General features: G+C 46.2%; 1 protein-coding gene across 2 annotated transcripts in view; it reads left to right on the top strand.

The window, feature by feature from the left end:
- The window catches only part of Lama3 (laminin subunit alpha 3), a 207,665-nt gene that overhangs the window by 166,702 nt on the left and 24,410 nt on the right, over positions 1-16,553 (top strand). For both annotated transcript variants that reach the window (XM_021645417.2, XM_021645416.2), the window contains 11 exons: positions 346-448; positions 1,918-2,034; positions 2,118-2,297; positions 3,649-3,791; positions 6,704-6,874; positions 8,365-8,516; positions 8,666-8,828; positions 9,190-9,323; positions 10,957-11,101; positions 14,587-14,706; positions 15,536-15,669. In XM_021645417.2, the coding sequence (XP_021501092.2) occupies positions 346-448; positions 1,918-2,034; positions 2,118-2,297; positions 3,649-3,791; positions 6,704-6,874; positions 8,365-8,516; positions 8,666-8,828; positions 9,190-9,323; positions 10,957-11,101; positions 14,587-14,706; positions 15,536-15,669 (1,562 nt within the window). The remainder of the gene's footprint in view (positions 1-345; positions 449-1,917; positions 2,035-2,117; positions 2,298-3,648; positions 3,792-6,703; positions 6,875-8,364; positions 8,517-8,665; positions 8,829-9,189; positions 9,324-10,956; positions 11,102-14,586; positions 14,707-15,535; positions 15,670-16,553) is intronic.

The following is a 16,553-nucleotide window of genomic DNA, read 5'->3' as shown; positions in this document are numbered from 1 at the left end:
CCTCCCTCCCTCATCTCCTCCCTGCCCCTTTCCAAGCCCACTGACTGGGGAGGACTCCTCCCCTTTTATCTGACCCTGTTTTATCAGGTATCTTCAGGACTGGCTGCAAAGTCCTCCTCTGTGGCCTAGCAGGACTGCTCCTCCTTTGGGGAGTGGGGAGGTCAAGGAGCCTGCCATTGAGTTCCTGTCAGAAGTAGTCCCTGTTCCCCTTACTATGGGAAACCAATTGTTGAGCCTCATTCTTTAAGATTAAAGATAAGGGCTTTAGGGCTAAGAGGAAAAATCTCACTCTGTATTTGCCGTGGTACAGAGTCTGCTTAAGGCTGACAAACACTTTGCTTTCAGACAGTGATAAAGGAAGATCTTCCAAGAAGAGCCAAGACCCTGAGTTCTGACAGTGATGAACTGTTAAATGAAGCCAAGATCACACAGAAAAAGCTACAGCAAGGTATTAGGAGGGCTGGATGGCAGGGGCTTTAGTCAGTGTGTGGGAACCATAGGCGGTCTGGTACAAACGTGTGCTTTGAACCCCACTGCCAATGCACAGGACACTTCTGCCCTCTTGGTTCATGTTGATGACATCATACATTCACCCGGGATCCTAAACAGCCCCTATCATTATTCATGAACTTGACTCAGGTCTTACACAGATGAGAAGTCTTGAGAATGATTCCTTTCCTTGGCATGACTTTGGGGGGTTCTCTTAGTATGCCTGTGATCATGGCAATGGGAAGCCACATATAAAGGTCACACATCCCAGGTCATTACAGAAACTGCTTCAAGATGTCTTAAGTACAAAAATCTTAGCAAGTAAAAGTATCAAAAAATACTCACTGTCAGCATGGGGCATGAGAAAATTTTGAGCCCTCAATCTTGACTGTGATAATTTTTCATCTTACATACTTACATTAAGGTTTTGTGGATTTATGTCTGCCTTCTTTATAATATTGAGCTTGGAGTTGGTTTTGGCATGGGGATTTTGTTATTGTTTGCTTGTATGTTTGTTTTTCATGGTGTCCTGAATCGAACTCAGGGCCTTGAATACCCTAAGTGTGCTCTCTACTATCCTCTTGTCTCTACCTCTTCAGAGCTAGGGCAGCTGTGCCCAGGATGGGTGTTTTAAGTAGGCTGGAATATTAACTGTCTTGTTAACTAAAGCAGTTCTGGAATCATGAGGAGTCCTGTGTCATCAGCATGGGGTTGATACACTGGCTAGTAGCTTTTTGCAGCCAACGATGGCTGCATGACTACCTGGCATATGGATATGTCCTGTTTTGTTGTTCAGTTTATTTTTTATGTGTCTCTTTGAGCATCTCTGGGGAGAATCCCAAGGACAGGTCTGCTCATTGTTCTGCGGAAGCAGAAACAAACATCAACTTTGGGTCCCTTGCATGAGGCTCTCTCAAGAACAATCTTGTTTTGTCTGCCTATCACCCTTCTTGCATCATTCATTCGCTCCCTCAAGCATTCATTCATTGAGCAAGTATGCACCAATATTAAGTCCCAGCCAGTGCCAGCCACACGCTATGTGCTGGGACACAGCTGTTTACAAGACAGACACTCTTTCACTAAGCATTCCTCTGCTTCTGTCAGAGTGCAAGCCCAGCTGTCCCCTGATTTATTTGCCACTCCCGTCCTTTGTGTGTCCTCTCAAGAAGCCAGCCACCACAAGGCTCTCGTGGGTTGCTCTTCTGGCCTCTGTCACCAGAGATGCCCACATCTGTGGTTCTAGGTACTGTGGGATGGTGACTAAAGTATATGTGCACTCAGTGGTATGCAGACACGGCCCACTTCAGAGGCCACAAGTGCCCTCGGAAGATCCAGATCCATAAAGTAATTGCCTCTTGGTGTTCTCTCTCCCTCCCTCCCTTCTTCTCCCCCTCCCTTCCCCCTTCCTCCCTCCCCCCTTTTCTGTAGAAGTCCGTCCAGCTCTCAGAAGCCTGCAGAAAACCCTGAAGACTGTGTCGGTCCAGAGAGACCTGCTCGATGCCAACCTCACCGCTGTCCGTGATGATCTTCGTGGGATACAGAGAGGTGCTCAGCGCCCTGGACCCCTGGTCATGGTTTCTTGGGAAGAGTGTTTCGGGTTCTTATACCTCCCCACTGGTGTGCTCCAGGTGATATCGACAGTGCGATCAGCGGTGCGAGGAGCACGGTCAGGAAGGCCAATGGGATAACAAGCGAGGTTCTCGATGGGCTCAGCCCCATCCAGACAGATTTGGGAAGAATTAAGGACAGCTATGGGAGCACCCGGCGTGAAGACTTCAACAAGGCTCTGAGTGATGCCAATAACTCAGGTATCGGCATCCTCAGGTCAGGATGTCTAAACTACGATCTCCATTCCTAACACCTTGATCCATTTCGGTTCCTTTCTGGTAAACTCTAACTTCAAATTAGAAAATAAGTTCACGTAATATAGTCAAACAGCGCAGGTGTTCTGTTAGAGACCGGGGCGGGGGGGGGGGTCATTTCCCTTCTTTCTGTGCATGAAGTATATATATATGTGTGTGTGTGTGTGTTTGTGATGTGTGTTTATGTGTGGTGTGTGTTTATGTGTGGTGTCTATGTATGTGTTTGTGTGTGCATAAGCGTAGAGGACAGAAGTCCATGTTAAGTATATTCTTCAGTCATTTTCCTTCCCCTCTTTTCTTTCTTTCTTTCTTTCTTTCTTTCTTTCTTTCTTTCTTTCTTTCTTTCCTTCCTTCCTTCCTTCCTTCCTTCCTTCCTTCTTCCTCCCTCCCTCCCTCCCTCCCTTCCTTCCTTCCTTCCTTCCTTCCTTCCTTCCTTCCTTCCTTCCTTCCTTTCTCCCTCTCTCTTTCTCTTTCTTTTCTCCTGGAACAATGTCTCAGAGTATATCCCCACATATTCTCAACTGCCCCTTGAACTTGAAGATCTGCCTGCATCTGATTCATAAACGATAGGATTAAAGATGTGTTCCACCATGTCCTATGTCCTTCCTGTGTCTTAAAAAAAATGTGTGTGTGTGTGTGTGTGTGTGTGTGTGTGTGTGTGTGACTTTATTTTGAGGCAGGGTCTATTGTTTACTGCCATGTGTGCCACACTAGCTGGTCTGTGAGCGTCTGGAGAGTCTTCCTGTGTCCTCCCCCTCAGATCCTCCTTCTTGGACAGCAGCTGATTTACCCACTGAGCCATCTCCCGTGCCCCTCCACTAGGTTCTCTGAGACAGGGTCTCTCATTGAAGCTGCCTGAAATCTGGAGATGCTGCAAATTAGCTTTCCAGCAATCTCACCAATCCTCCTGCCTCTACCCTTGCAGTGCTAGGCATCCACTGCTGTGCCCAGCTTTTTACACGGATCTGGGGACAGCAGTTCCTTTACCAACTAACCCACCTCCGAGCCCCAGGTGTCCCATAGACCGATTCATCTTTTCTTTCTTTTTTGGCAGAGCGAAAGTTCTCAATTATGATGTATTAAGTTATGATTGCTATTAAAGGATAAGAAAGAAATATTTTTTCTCATATTAACCAAGAAAAAGAATTTGATACATCATTATAGAAATTTATAATGAATTTATGAGAATCTTGTCTGATTGTGGTCCATCTTGTTTCTAGGCTTGCCAGAGCAAATGTTAACATGTGCCTTTAACCTTTTCTCAATGTACTATGTAAAATCTCCATCTCACCAACAGTAAAGAAATTAACCAGGAAGCTGCCTGATCTTTTTGTCAAGATTGAAAGTATCAACCAACAGTTGCTGCCTCTGGGAAACATCTCTGACAATGTAGACCGAATCCGAGAACTCATCCAGCAGGCCAGAGACGCTGCGAATAAGGTGGGTGTTCTCCGGGGGCCACAGCTGCTGCCAGGAAGTTCCTGACCACATTCATCCAGACAAGAAAGGCTTTTATTTATACAGGAATTACTTGTCTGAGTTCTGATTTTACATTTTGGTTGTGAGCCTAGCCTTTAAGGGCTGAGCCATCTCTCTAGCCCCAAATTCTGATTTTAAGCATGAAGTTTAACTTCCTTTTGTCACCTTTCAAAAATGCATATGATCTCTGTACCCTAAATGTTGTGCTAGATCAGGTACCTGAAGCAGTTTTCATGCTTTGAGTTCACATAGGTACGACGAAGGAGTTTCTCTAAGGCCTCACTTTTCAGTCATTGCATTTGGGGCATATATGTTCAGAATTGAGACATCGTCTTGGTGGATTTTTCCTTTGATGCGTATGAAGTGTCCTTCTCCATCTCTTTTGATTAATTTTTGTTGAAAGTCAAGGTCAAGTGGAGGTTCTGTGATCAGCTTGAAAGTGTTGGAACCCATCTTTGTTGAAGGTGGAGGACACAGGATGCCCGTAACCCCGGCACCGTGGGGGTGGAGACAAGAGGGTCCCTGGGACTTGATGGCTGGCAGCTGAACTCCAACTTCAGAGAGAGATCCTTTCTCAAGGGAATGAGACCAGCTCTGTAGAGTAGGATGCCTTACATTCTCCTCTGGTCTCTGTTCATATTCAAGCATGTGTGTACACACGCGCACGCAGGCGCGCACACACACACACACACACACACACACGCACACACACACACCGACACAAGAAAGGCTTTTTACAGTACACTTTACATAATCTTGTTTTTTAAAGAAAAAGAAGTCCAATTCTTTTCAGTACTAAATGCTAAAGAGCAGGACTCATGCATATCACCCAGATCAACCTACAAGTATCATATCCATCAAAGAAAGCAAATTATGAAAGTATAACACACATTTAGATAAACATATTTAACTGTGGGGAATAGGGCAGTAGTAGCTGACAGGTAAGTAGGTTCTGTAGTCGCAGAGGAGTCTTATGTAGTAAAATCAGCAAAGCCTGCACGAGCGTTTGGGTAAGATCCCAGCTCCAGAATGCGGTGGCCATGAAGGAAGAACAGTGGTGCCGGTCATGTCCCCTTTCTTAAGGAGTGCTGCAGACGCAGGCATGTAGCCGCCATCTTACTGCACACATAAAGTATCTTCGTAACATAAAGAGCAAAGATGAGTTTTCTAGCAGACAGAGAGCAGAGGCTTGCCAGGAGGAGACTCGGCAATGTGGTTGGGTCTCCTGGAGGGCAGTGGGGAGTGGAAGAGAGAGCCGTACTGTGGGCTTGTACAGTGGGTGAGGGGGACCCTGACCTCGCCTTCACACATTCCAGACACCAGAAAACTTGTAATGCTCGACCGTTAGAGCATATGTTCGTACCACTCCAAGAACGTTGTTCTGGTTGCTAGAGGACATTTGCTCTCTGTGGTTTAGACTGGACCTACCCAGTCTTGGTCCACAGACCTGTACTACTTGGATGACTCTTAACGTCAGTTCATCAAATCTAAGTATAATATTAAGCAGAAATATCTGAGAAGTTTCAATGCTTTAAGTTACATCTGTTTGGTAGCTTCCTCATTTCACTTTTCTAGTAATTTTGATGTTGCAGACCTATTGCTTCCTGAAAGATTAGAGTGGGAGAGCAGGGCAGGGCCTCCGTCACAGAGGATCTAAGATGCATGGTACAGAGTCTTAGTGCCCGTGTGAGTGCTCCCGCGTGTGTAGAGAGGCTACATTTCCTCCTCAGTTGCTCTCCAATTTATGTTTTGAGACAATTTCTTACTGAAGCTAGAACTTGTTAATTTGTCTAGCCAGAGAAGCGCTTCCTCCCTGTGCTGGGATTACAAACATGCACCATGGCAACCTGGGCTGTTCATTTGCTCCTCATTTTTTTATGTTGGTACTGAGATCTAGACTCAGGTCAGGCCCTGGATTAACTGAGCCATCTCCTCGGCCTCAGTGCAGGCATTTTTACAGCCTGAATGTCTGAAATAAATGCAGGCATAGTGTGTAACACGCTCACTGTCAAGCAATTCCTTTTGAAAAAGTATTTTAAAGAGCTGGGTACTGTGGCCATGCCTGTGGCCACAGCACTTAGGAGGCAATAGCAGGAGGATCACAAGTTCAAAACCATTCTAAGATGTATAGTGAGCCTAAGGCCAGCCTGGACCACATAAATCCTGACTGAAAAACACTGCTTAAGATATTTTAATGTATTGTATTTTAACCATGTGCAAGCACCATCCTTGCATCCATGAATTTTAGCTCCTCTACACAAATCCACATAGGCCAAGAATTATCATTACTGCTGTTGCCATCTTCACCATTGTCATTGCTGCACAGAAGACTAAATTGACTTCTAATGGCCCTCAGCCAATCCACATCCAGGGTAGACAGCTCTGCAGACAACTTCATGAAATTACAGTCTGGGTCCAAGCTGGGCATGGTGGCACAGGCCTTTAATGCCAGCACTTAGGAGGGGAGCCTGGTGGATCTCTGTGAGTTTGAGGCCTGCCTGGTCTCCAAAATGAGTTCCAGGTGAGCCAGAATTACATAGTGAGAGCCTGTCTCAAATGTGTGTGGTGTGTATATGTATATGTATATTTATATGTATACATATATATGTGTGTATGTATCTATACATATGTATAGATATATGTATATGTACATATATGTATATATACATGTAGATGTATATGTAAGTGTTTATGTATGTAAAACACAAATTGACTTGAGCCCAAGAGACGCTACCCCCCGCTGATGCCTAGCATACAGCTTGGGACAAGCTGATGTGTCACTAAGAGGGGTGGATACAGAACTCTCTCAGTGAGCACATCCTCTTTCTCAAAGCTGCCGACACCTCATTCTTCCATCTCGTTCTTCCTCACAGGTTGCGATTCCCATGAGGTTCAATGGTAAATCCGGCGTCGAAGTCCGGCTGCCAAACGACCTGGAAGACTTGAAAGGATACACGTCCCTGTCTTTGTTTCTCCAAAGACCTGACTTAAGAGAGAACGGGGGCACCGAGGACATGTTTGTGATGTACCTCGGAAATAAGGATGTAAGTATTGTTTAGACATTTCCTTGTTTGACTGACAGAATGGTTTTGGAGGTGCCAGTGGGCTGAAGGTGTAGGCAAATGTGTGTACGAGAGAGCACATACATGCTTACGGTTGTAGGGTCCGTGCTTTCTCCCCAGGAAACAGAACTGTGCTCTGTCCTGTTCCTGGGACGGCCCAGCCACAGATGCCTCCCCACACCGGAGGGGTAGGAGCCTTATATAAATGAGCCCCAAATCAAAACAAAGCCTAAACTGTCTGCCACCCATTCTTCATCCTAGCTCGTTGGAGCCACTATCACAGGCATTTCCAACAGCTGACTTCAGCTCTTCGCCCCTCCTCCTAAATATGTTTCTTCCGTGTAAGGGAAAGTTAAGTCCCAACTGGGTTGAAATAAAAATATCTAAAACATGGTTCTTGGACTTTCTCTCTCTTTCTCTGTCTCTCTCTCACACATAAACATAAATGTAATAAAAATATAAAGTATGGTTCTCGGAAATTCTACCTGGATAGGAAATTCTTAGTTATCAGGAGGGAACATTATATTGAAAGATTCCTAACCCAACAGTGTTGTTAATTTTAACTGCCTTTTCGTGTGTCAGGGTGTAAGCCTTTCTTTGTAGGTTCTTTATTATACAGTGGTGTTTGTTTTGTTCTATGACAAAATGCAGACAGCTTTGTGCCTTTAACACACGGATGCCACCTATAATCAGCCACCTGTAGTCTCACATTCCATATTATGGACTCGAACAACTATGGACTGAAAATATCCAGAGAAGCAGCTGGTAGCTCAGTTTGTAGAATGCTTCCCTGGCATGTGTGAAGCCCCACATTTGACCCCCAGCGCTACAGAAACTGGGCTTGGTGGCACATACTTGTAATCCTAGCACTCTGTGTGGCTGAGGCAGGAGGATTTAGAAGTTCCAAGGTCCTTCTTGGGCTACATATGGTGCTGTGGGCCAACCTGGGCTCCATGAGACCTTGTCTCCAACTAAACAAAATGAGAAAGATCTTGCATCATTGGTCCTGAGAAGCGCTTGCTCTGTGGTAGGTGCTGGTAAACTAGAGAGATTGGACAATGGAGAATCAGTACCTCAGCCCATGAAAACACGAGGAGACAGCGCGGTGTCAGTACCTGAGTGTTCTGTAGTGGCCTCTAAGAGGATATACGTGAGGAATAGAGAAGAAAGACACACATGTTCTGTGTATATTCTGCCTTCCCAAAGCCTAGCACATAAAATCCTTTATTTTGTGCAATAAAACGTTTAGGATCCTCTTGAGATGGAAAATGCAAGTTTGTAAAGCTTGAAGGGCTCTGAGGTCTTGCCACAGCCATGCTCTGGGATGTATCTGTCTGTCTTCCTGAATGCCTCACTGTCTTAACGCCCACACTTAAACTCTGTTTTTAAAAAAGCCCTCGAGAACCCCCACCCCCCCCAGCGCTGTTTCATTTTGAACAGAAAGAGTTCTGAGGTGGCCTTTCTGTCCCCAGGCCTCCAAGGACTACATAGGCATGGCAGTTGTAGACGGCCAGCTGACATGTGTCTACAACCTGGGAGATCGAGAAGCCGAAGTCCAGATAGACCAGGTGCTGACGGAGAGCGAGACGCAGGAGGCGGTCATGGACAGGGTGAAGTTCCAGAGGTACGGTCCCACCGGCTCCCCGTGTGTGCAAACCGGGCCGGCCCCGCCCAACTCTCCCGTCGGTGGCCACTCAGCCGTGCTTCCAGAACGCTGGCTTCGCTAATTCCTTCATTTTTCCCCCTGCAACTTTGTTATCTAATTTTCAACAGAATTTATCAGTTCGCAAAGCTTAATTACACCAAAGAAGCCACATCCAATAAGCCCAAGGCTCCCGGGGTCTATGACCTGGATGGCGGCAGCAGCAACACGCTCCTCAATCTGGACCCTGAGAACGCCGTGTTTTATGTTGGAGGCTACCCGCCGGATTTTCAGGTAAGCCTCAGCCGACTCGCTGAGGGAAACCGAATGACTCCGTGTCTATGTTCCAACTAATTCGGTACAAAATCAGTTAACCATATGCTCTCAAAGCACACCCAGTGTCTAGCGTGTGGAGCTTTAGAGCGTTCATTTAGTGTACGATGTTTGTGAGTGTTAATATCCCCATTTTACAGGTGAACACACTCAGGCAGGGAAGATCAGCTGCTGGCCTGACTTTAGACAGCTCTTAAAGGGCGCAGGCCTGGACCCACGTTCTTCACCCTTCTGCTGCGTTCCCTGCTAAAAGCCTTCGAGACGCTCGGCCACCGTCCCTTCCTGCTCAGCTCATGGGAGCCTTGTCTTGTTTCTCTCGCAGCTTCCTAGCAGACTGAGGTTCCCTCCCTACAAGGGCTGCATCGAGCTAGATGACCTCAACGAAAACGTCCTGAGCCTGTACAACTTCAAGACAACGTTCTATCTCAACACCACCGAGGTGGAACCGTGCAGGAGGTAAAGGGAGGCTGGCGGCCCTTGTCCCTGGAGCTGCGCTGGGGATTGTCGCGTGTCGCAGCGGCGGGCAGGTGGGGGTGCTGAGGTTGCAGTTCTCTGCCTGGGCCAGTACTGCTTGCCCTCGCTGTGCGGATGGCACCCACCGTGCCCCATCCCTGAGCTCTAATAACACCCGTCTTGCCCTACACACGGCGTTGGGTTAGTAGTTTTCTTGGCTCTTAAAAGCATGGCTCTTGGGGATGATGAGACGATGAGGCTCCATATCAGCATATGCTGCATGAGCCCAAGGACCTGGGTTTGATCCCTGAGTCCATGTAAAGGTGGAAGGAGGAAACCAACTCCTCAAAGTTGTCCTCTGATCTCCACATGTACCATTGTAGCACACACACTCTTACTCACATACATAACACACACGATAATAACAAACACAACTTTTAAAAATGAATTTGGTGCCTCCTGCCACAAAAAAGACTCGATATTAGATCATTTAGGCACGTGGTTATGTCATTAAAATTTAAACAACAGTAGTCTGTTTAACAGTGAGAGACTTTCTAGGTACTTTGCCTTCTGAACCTATTTGAAAATTGCTCTATCTTAGCCAGTATTCCATTGCTGTGGAGAGACACTATGACAACAGTAGGTATTATAAAAGGAAGCATTTAATTGGGACTTGCTTACAGTCAGTCTGTAACTGTCATGGTGGGAAGCATGGCAGCACACAGGCACAGTGCCAGAAGGCACCTGAGAGTTCTACATCCAGATCCACAGGCAGGGGGAAGAGAGACAGACAGCGCTGGGCCTGGCTTGGGCTTTTGAAATCCCAAAGCCCACTCCCGGTGACTCACTTCCTCCAACAAGATCATGCCTCCTCAGCAAAACCATCCCCTAATGACCAAACACCCAAATATTTGACCTACAGGAGCCACTCTTAGTCAATCCACCACATGCTCTTTTGAGCTCCTAGCCATTCCTACACTTTAAAGGACTTAGGATATTCCTATCTGAGGAGAGCAAGCATTCGTTATTTAGAAGAAGCTAATACTGAAAATTAATAATTTCTTACATTTAAATATTTCAGCTAGTTGGCCACTTTCTCCTGAATAGATAGACCTCTCTCTGTGTTTCTCTGTCTCTCTGTCTCTGTCTGTCTCTGTCTCTTTTTCTCTCATGTGTATAATACTTGTATGTATATTCGTCCATATATAGGGACTAGAGGTAGACATCAGTCCTTTTTCTCTGTAACTACCCTCCTTATTTTTGAGACAGGGTCTCTCTCGGAACCTAGAGCTCTCTAGGCTTGCCAGAAAGCCCCTAGGTCCACCGCACCCGCTTCCTAGAGTTTACACATATGTTCTGCCATGCCCAGCTTTAACCGGGTTCTGAATATCAAAACTTGGGTGTTCATTCGTATACAGCAAGCACTTTACCAATGAACGAGCTCTTCAAAGTGGAGTTTAAGAGCACACAGGGAAGAAAGGCTGGCTGGACATGTTACAGTGTTCCCCCTTTTCCTACACAGCTGTAGCGTGTATGTTCCTCGTCCATTGTTTGACCAGCAGTGTCTCATATCAGTGAGCACACTGGGAAGGTGGCCTTCCGTGACTGACATCTAACTTCTGGTTGGTGTTGACAGGAGAAAGGAAGAGTCGGACAAAAATTACTTTGAAGGGACAGGCTATGCTCGCATTCCCACTCAGCTTAACGCTCCCTTCCCGAACTTCATCCAGACTATCCAGACTACTGTGGACAGAGGCTTGCTCTTCTTCGCCGAGAACCAGGTAACGTATGCCAGGCATCTAACTAATGGCATACCCTTTGCATCTGGCAGTCTGGGGGTAACTGGGCTGTTTTAAGCAGCCCATCTAGACTGGAAAACAGTGTGGCAATACAACATTGGACAGTCACATTTTCTTTCTGTTGGGGTGAGTTTTAACAAGGACAAAGGATTAGGAATTTGAGGACTTGAGGCCTAAATGAGGCAGGATTCTCCTCATCTTATTCTCATGTCAGCTTTAGACTTTGAAAACAGCTGTTTTGAAACAAAGACCGTCTGGGGTCCCCTGAGTCTGGGTGGCTGGACTTCCTGCAGCTATGACCTTGGTGTGGCTCATGGCAGGCTACGGGGATTGTGTCTTGATGAGCCTGCAGCTTGGCTCCTTAAGTCATGGAAGCATCTGTACTGCGAAGTAGCCTGGGCCAGGTGGCCATTCTTTATTTTTAATATTTTCTCTACTCTTGAGGACTTTATATTCTGTACAATAAAATATCATATTCATCATCCCATTTCCCACCCCATCTTCCTCAGTCTTCCCAACAGTATGTTCCCCTCCAACTTCATGGGATTTTTTTCTTGATGTCTTACCAAGTCCAACTACTGCTGCCTATATGTGTGGGGCCGTCCAGTGGATAGCGGGAAATCTCCCAGTGGCCACACATTCAAAGGAAGATCAATTCTCCTTCCCCTAGAAGCTCTCAACTGCCAATATGTAGTCACCAAGGGCTGGGGCTAGAGAGCACCTCACCCACCCATGCTGTAAATTTGGCATGCATGATCCATGAGCCTTGGTGGTTAGTAGTGGGTGATGGTGTGGAGAAAGATGCACCTTTAAGGCCAAGTGTTCTTAACACAGTTGTGTATCTCAGCAATGGCAAAAAGGAGCTCCAATGACCAAGGCTGAGAGCATCCTAGGTCTCTTGGCATATACGCAAAAATTTGTAATGCAGTTCAACAGTGTGGCCACTTAGCAAAATAATGTATTATAAGAAAAAATAAAGTTGACCTTCCAAGGCATGGGCTTTTGTTCAGGATTATCCATAGCCATGAGGGAAATGGGATTATAATTACAAGATTCCATCATTCCAGTCAGAATGGCCATCCTTGGGAGTACAGATGATAACAGATGCTACTGTGGATGCAGCAAACGCTTGTATACTGGCAGTGAAAGTTTCAACGTGTGCAGCCAACTTTAGACATCAGTATGGAGATTTCTCAAAGCAAAACAAAACCAAACCTAAACTTAGAACTGCTGTATGACCCAGCTATACCAGAGGGCCATTCTTAGAGTTCTTAGGTGAGATGCATGCAAGGCGATAGTTTAGTCATGATTTCTAGTGCTTCCTACTGGTTCAGGGAGAGTAGGCATGATATTTGCTCTGGTACTTCTTTTTTGGTTTGACCTCCAGAACAAATCTTGGATAGCTACTCTCACAAGCAGTGTTTCGGAAAAATGTGTATTAGCCCAGAGGAAAAGTCTGCAAATGTGATGCATGGCTTGGGGTTTTACCAACCCCCTGCCTGTCAGGTAGGAGCAAAGGTTTGTCCCCACTCTTCTTTCTGAGGTTGGCCTGGTCCCCTAACTCTGATGGATGCAGAGAGCTAAGCAGTGAGCCAGCATCTTTAGGCCAAGACACTTGTATTCCAAAACAAGGTCTCCTTAGTTTGGATGGAGGATCTCTTTTTTTCCCAAATGTTTTGGATGAGAAGTTTTCCATATTTTGGATTGTTTTTCATTTTAAAATATTTGCATATATATAATAAGAAACATTGAGGATGTTCAGTTAGCTTTCTCTGCTCTTAAACAGCCCAGAATCAGGAAATGGTGCTGCCCAGAGTCAGGCTGGCTCTTCCCACACCAATTAAGGAAATCAACACAACCCAGCAGACATGTCCAAAGGCCAACCCAATGTAGACAGTCAGTCTCTCAGTGAGACGCTCTTCCCAGGTGATTATAGGTTCTGTTGAGTTGAATGAAAGCTAACCATCACAAAACCCAAGTCTAACATGAGCTCTGTGCATGCTTCATAAACATGCACATTTTTCCCCCTGAGACAGGATTTCCCTGTGTAACCCTGGCTGTCCTGGACTCACTTTGTAGACCAGGATGGCCTCAAACTCATAGAGATCTGCCTGCCTCTGCCTCCCAAGTGCTAGGATTAAAGGCATGCGCCACGACTGTGCACACATAGCCTAAGGAATTTTCTACAACACAATTTTGTGCATAGAGGAAGGTTTGTGTACCATAAACTGTCAGAACTGTGGGGGAGTGCTGATGCCCAAACAAAATGTCTTAGATTTTGAAGCATTTCTCATTTTGAATTTGGAGGCTGGGTTGCTTACAAATTGGGGATATTTTACATTTTGAAATTCTTGGAGACTAAGAACCAGAAATAATGTTTAGTCTGGAAGAACCTTACATAACACCATTGTGTAAGAACCCTTGGGGGCCTCTGCTAAGGAGGTAAGACTGCTCTAAGGGAGCTGCTGCTACCTGGCTCAAGAGTGGATGACTCTCCAGGGCAAGGTTTTAGGATCCATGCTAAAGGCCTTTTAGGTGAAGACTCGGGCTCTAGATCTCACAGAGAAGACTTACTATCACAGGGGACTGGGTAAGCGCAACAGTACAAATTGATTCCATAGCCAAGAGGCTATGACTAGGATGAACCAGATCCTGCCCTCTAGAGGGGAATGCTGGTATCGCACAAAGGCACACTGCCAATCAGTGAGCTAGAGGTACAATGACAAGCATGATGTGTCAGAGTCTAGAGTAAAAGATGCCTCCTCTGAAACCTGATGGACACATGGAAGGTGACACTGGAAGGGGATGTTGTAGAGGGGGGTCCACAGGGACAGGGACACAAAACAGGCCTGGCAGTGATATGCAGGGACAACAGGTGTCCTGTGTGGCGAGGGTTTGGGTAGCCGAGAGACACGATGAGAAGCAAAGTGAAGAGGCGCCCAATCCCTCTCAGCATCTGCTGGGGAGTCTGAGCTGTGCCCTGGGAACAAAGAGAGTTAATATGCTCGCCGGAGATTGCAGAAGGCTGCCCTGGCTTGGTGGAAGATGATCAGTGGGGAAGAGGGGAGGAAGAGGTGGTGTAGGGTGATGTGGTTGAAATCAGGGGTGCCACATGAGAGAGTTAAAGGGGAAAAATCCCAGGGTTCCATTGGACTGATTGGATAAAAAAGGAGGAAATGACTCCATGCATGGTTTGCTGGCATTAGTTTCCATAAAGCAAAATCGGGACGCTGGTTGGCACGTATAAGTTTGTCCTGAGTGCAGGGCGCTGCGACAGTCTCACACTGTCAGCAGTGGCCAGCCATCTCTTGCCTCCTGAGGGTGAGCCCCCACTGCACTGGTCTCCCTGTTAGTCCAGGAGGCACCTGAAGCTGACGGCACCAAGTGGATCCAGAACCACTGGGGAGCCAGAAACTTTTCTGTTCTTCAGCCAGGACTTCTGGTAATCTGCCTTTTCCGTACTCCAGGACAACTTCATATCCCTGATTATAGAAGACGGCAATCTCATGGTGAGATACAAACTGAATTCAGAGCCACCCAAAGAGAAAGGAATTCAAAACACCATCAACGACGGGAAAGACCATTTGGTATGTCCTTGGAGTCTGTTCATTTGAATTTTTACAAGTCAGTGAACCTTTAAAATAAATTAGTGCTCCCCAAAACAAAAACAGGCAAAATGCCACAAAAACCTGTTACAAGATAAACTAATTAACTGAGGAATGTGTCCTTTAAATTTTTGAACATGTAGGCATGAGATAATATATTTCTGTGTGTGTAAATATGTAAATTTATGTATATATAATACATAAATTGTGTAAACCATGATAAATTTCAAGTGAGAACATTTCTATCAAAATGAGACCATGTCTACTAAAATGTTTTAGGCCAGGATTTTCAGCCTTCCTAGTGCTGCTGCGGTCCTTACGGGGTAGCAAGCCATCTCAGTAGCTTGGCGAGATGACTCAGGCTGTGTGAGGAGCCTCTCAGAAGCCAAGCAGAGAAAACTGGGTGTGTTGGGCCTGTCGTTCCAGCACTGGGACGAAGGCAGGCAGGTCCCTGGTGCTCGTGGGCCAGCAGGCCAGACTAAGCGGCAAGCGTCAGCCAGTGAAAGACCCCGTCTCAAATCAAAGGTGACCCGCGTCCAAGGAACAGCACCTACAGTTGTTTCCTGGCCTCTGCACACACATGGACACATGTGAACACCCGTGGATGAACATGCAGAAACATGAACCTGTGCGTACACACACTCGCATTGCATGGGCATGTTTTAGTATCGAATTTTTACCGCACACTGCTACTGGGCCGCCTTATACCACATATGTAAAGAATCCAAAGGAAAGCAAAACCACAGTGACTCAGCCACTACAAATAGGATTTCGTCTAGTTGCTTGAAGGTTCATTTCCCATCTATTTCAGATTTCAATCACAATTGGAAAAGCACAGAAACGCATGTTGATAAATATGAATGACCATAATATAAGAATCGAAGGGGAAATATTTGATTTCGGCACGTATTATTTGGGAGGAATTCCGATTGCAATCAGAGAAAGGTAAGAAGACGCTACAGGGTTTTTATTTGGGGGGGGAGCCACTGAATGCTTGCGAGGGGCAGGGGACCACTGGTAAGGGTCTGTTCTTTCCTTCCTCCCTCCCCCGTGTGTCCTGGTTGTCAGGCTACCCAGCAAGGGCCCTTACCGCTGAGCTGTCGCGCCAACCCCATGTGCTGCCTTCTTCTTAAAGCGGCTCACCTCTCATGCTGGCAGTGATTGCTGCCAATCAAAAAGTCTCCTTTGTCTAATATTAATTAAATGTTAATATTAACTTTGCAGTACTAATAATGTAGTCATAAAAGAAAAAACGGATTGAAAAGATCTGAATAATGGGACAGGCAGTCCAAAATGGGGGGAAATCAGATCAAGTGTGCGTTGCCTCCGTGGTCCCTCCTTGTCACTCTCGGAAGCATCCAGTTGGGTGACGATGCCGAGGAAAGCAGATGAGGCTATTGCTTTGACATTAAAGAAGTTCATGGACAGGGACAGAATAAGAACATACGCATGGGGAGGGGAGAGGGAGTGGGAAAGAGAGTATGTGTATGACTGTTTTCTTGGTAGTCTGATGTATACTTCCAAACAAGAGGCTACCGCCTTTTCTAGATAAGTTTATACTTTTTTTTCTTGTTTTAATTAAAAATCACAAGAACAGACAAATAAATGAAGGGGATAGAAGGCCACGAAAATATTTACCTGCCCTTTTGTTTTTCCAGAAATAAAATGCTAAGCGATATTTATGTTTCTGTCCTGTCTTATCCATGTGGCCTTCCAGTGAGCTCCTGCAACTGTCCCCCGATGTGGGTCACTGAGGTGGAGTGGCTTTTAGAGGACCTCAGCAAGAATCTGTGGTGGCGGGGGGGGGGGAGCCACACAGCTCTGCCCAA

This window comes from Meriones unguiculatus, chromosome 2, assembly GCF_030254825.1.
Source record: "Meriones unguiculatus strain TT.TT164.6M chromosome 2, Bangor_MerUng_6.1, whole genome shotgun sequence".
NCBI lineage: Eukaryota > Metazoa > Chordata > Mammalia > Rodentia > Muridae > Meriones > Meriones unguiculatus.
The sequence above is the reverse complement of the archived record's forward strand: the minus strand, read 5'-3'. Positions and strand labels throughout refer to the sequence as shown.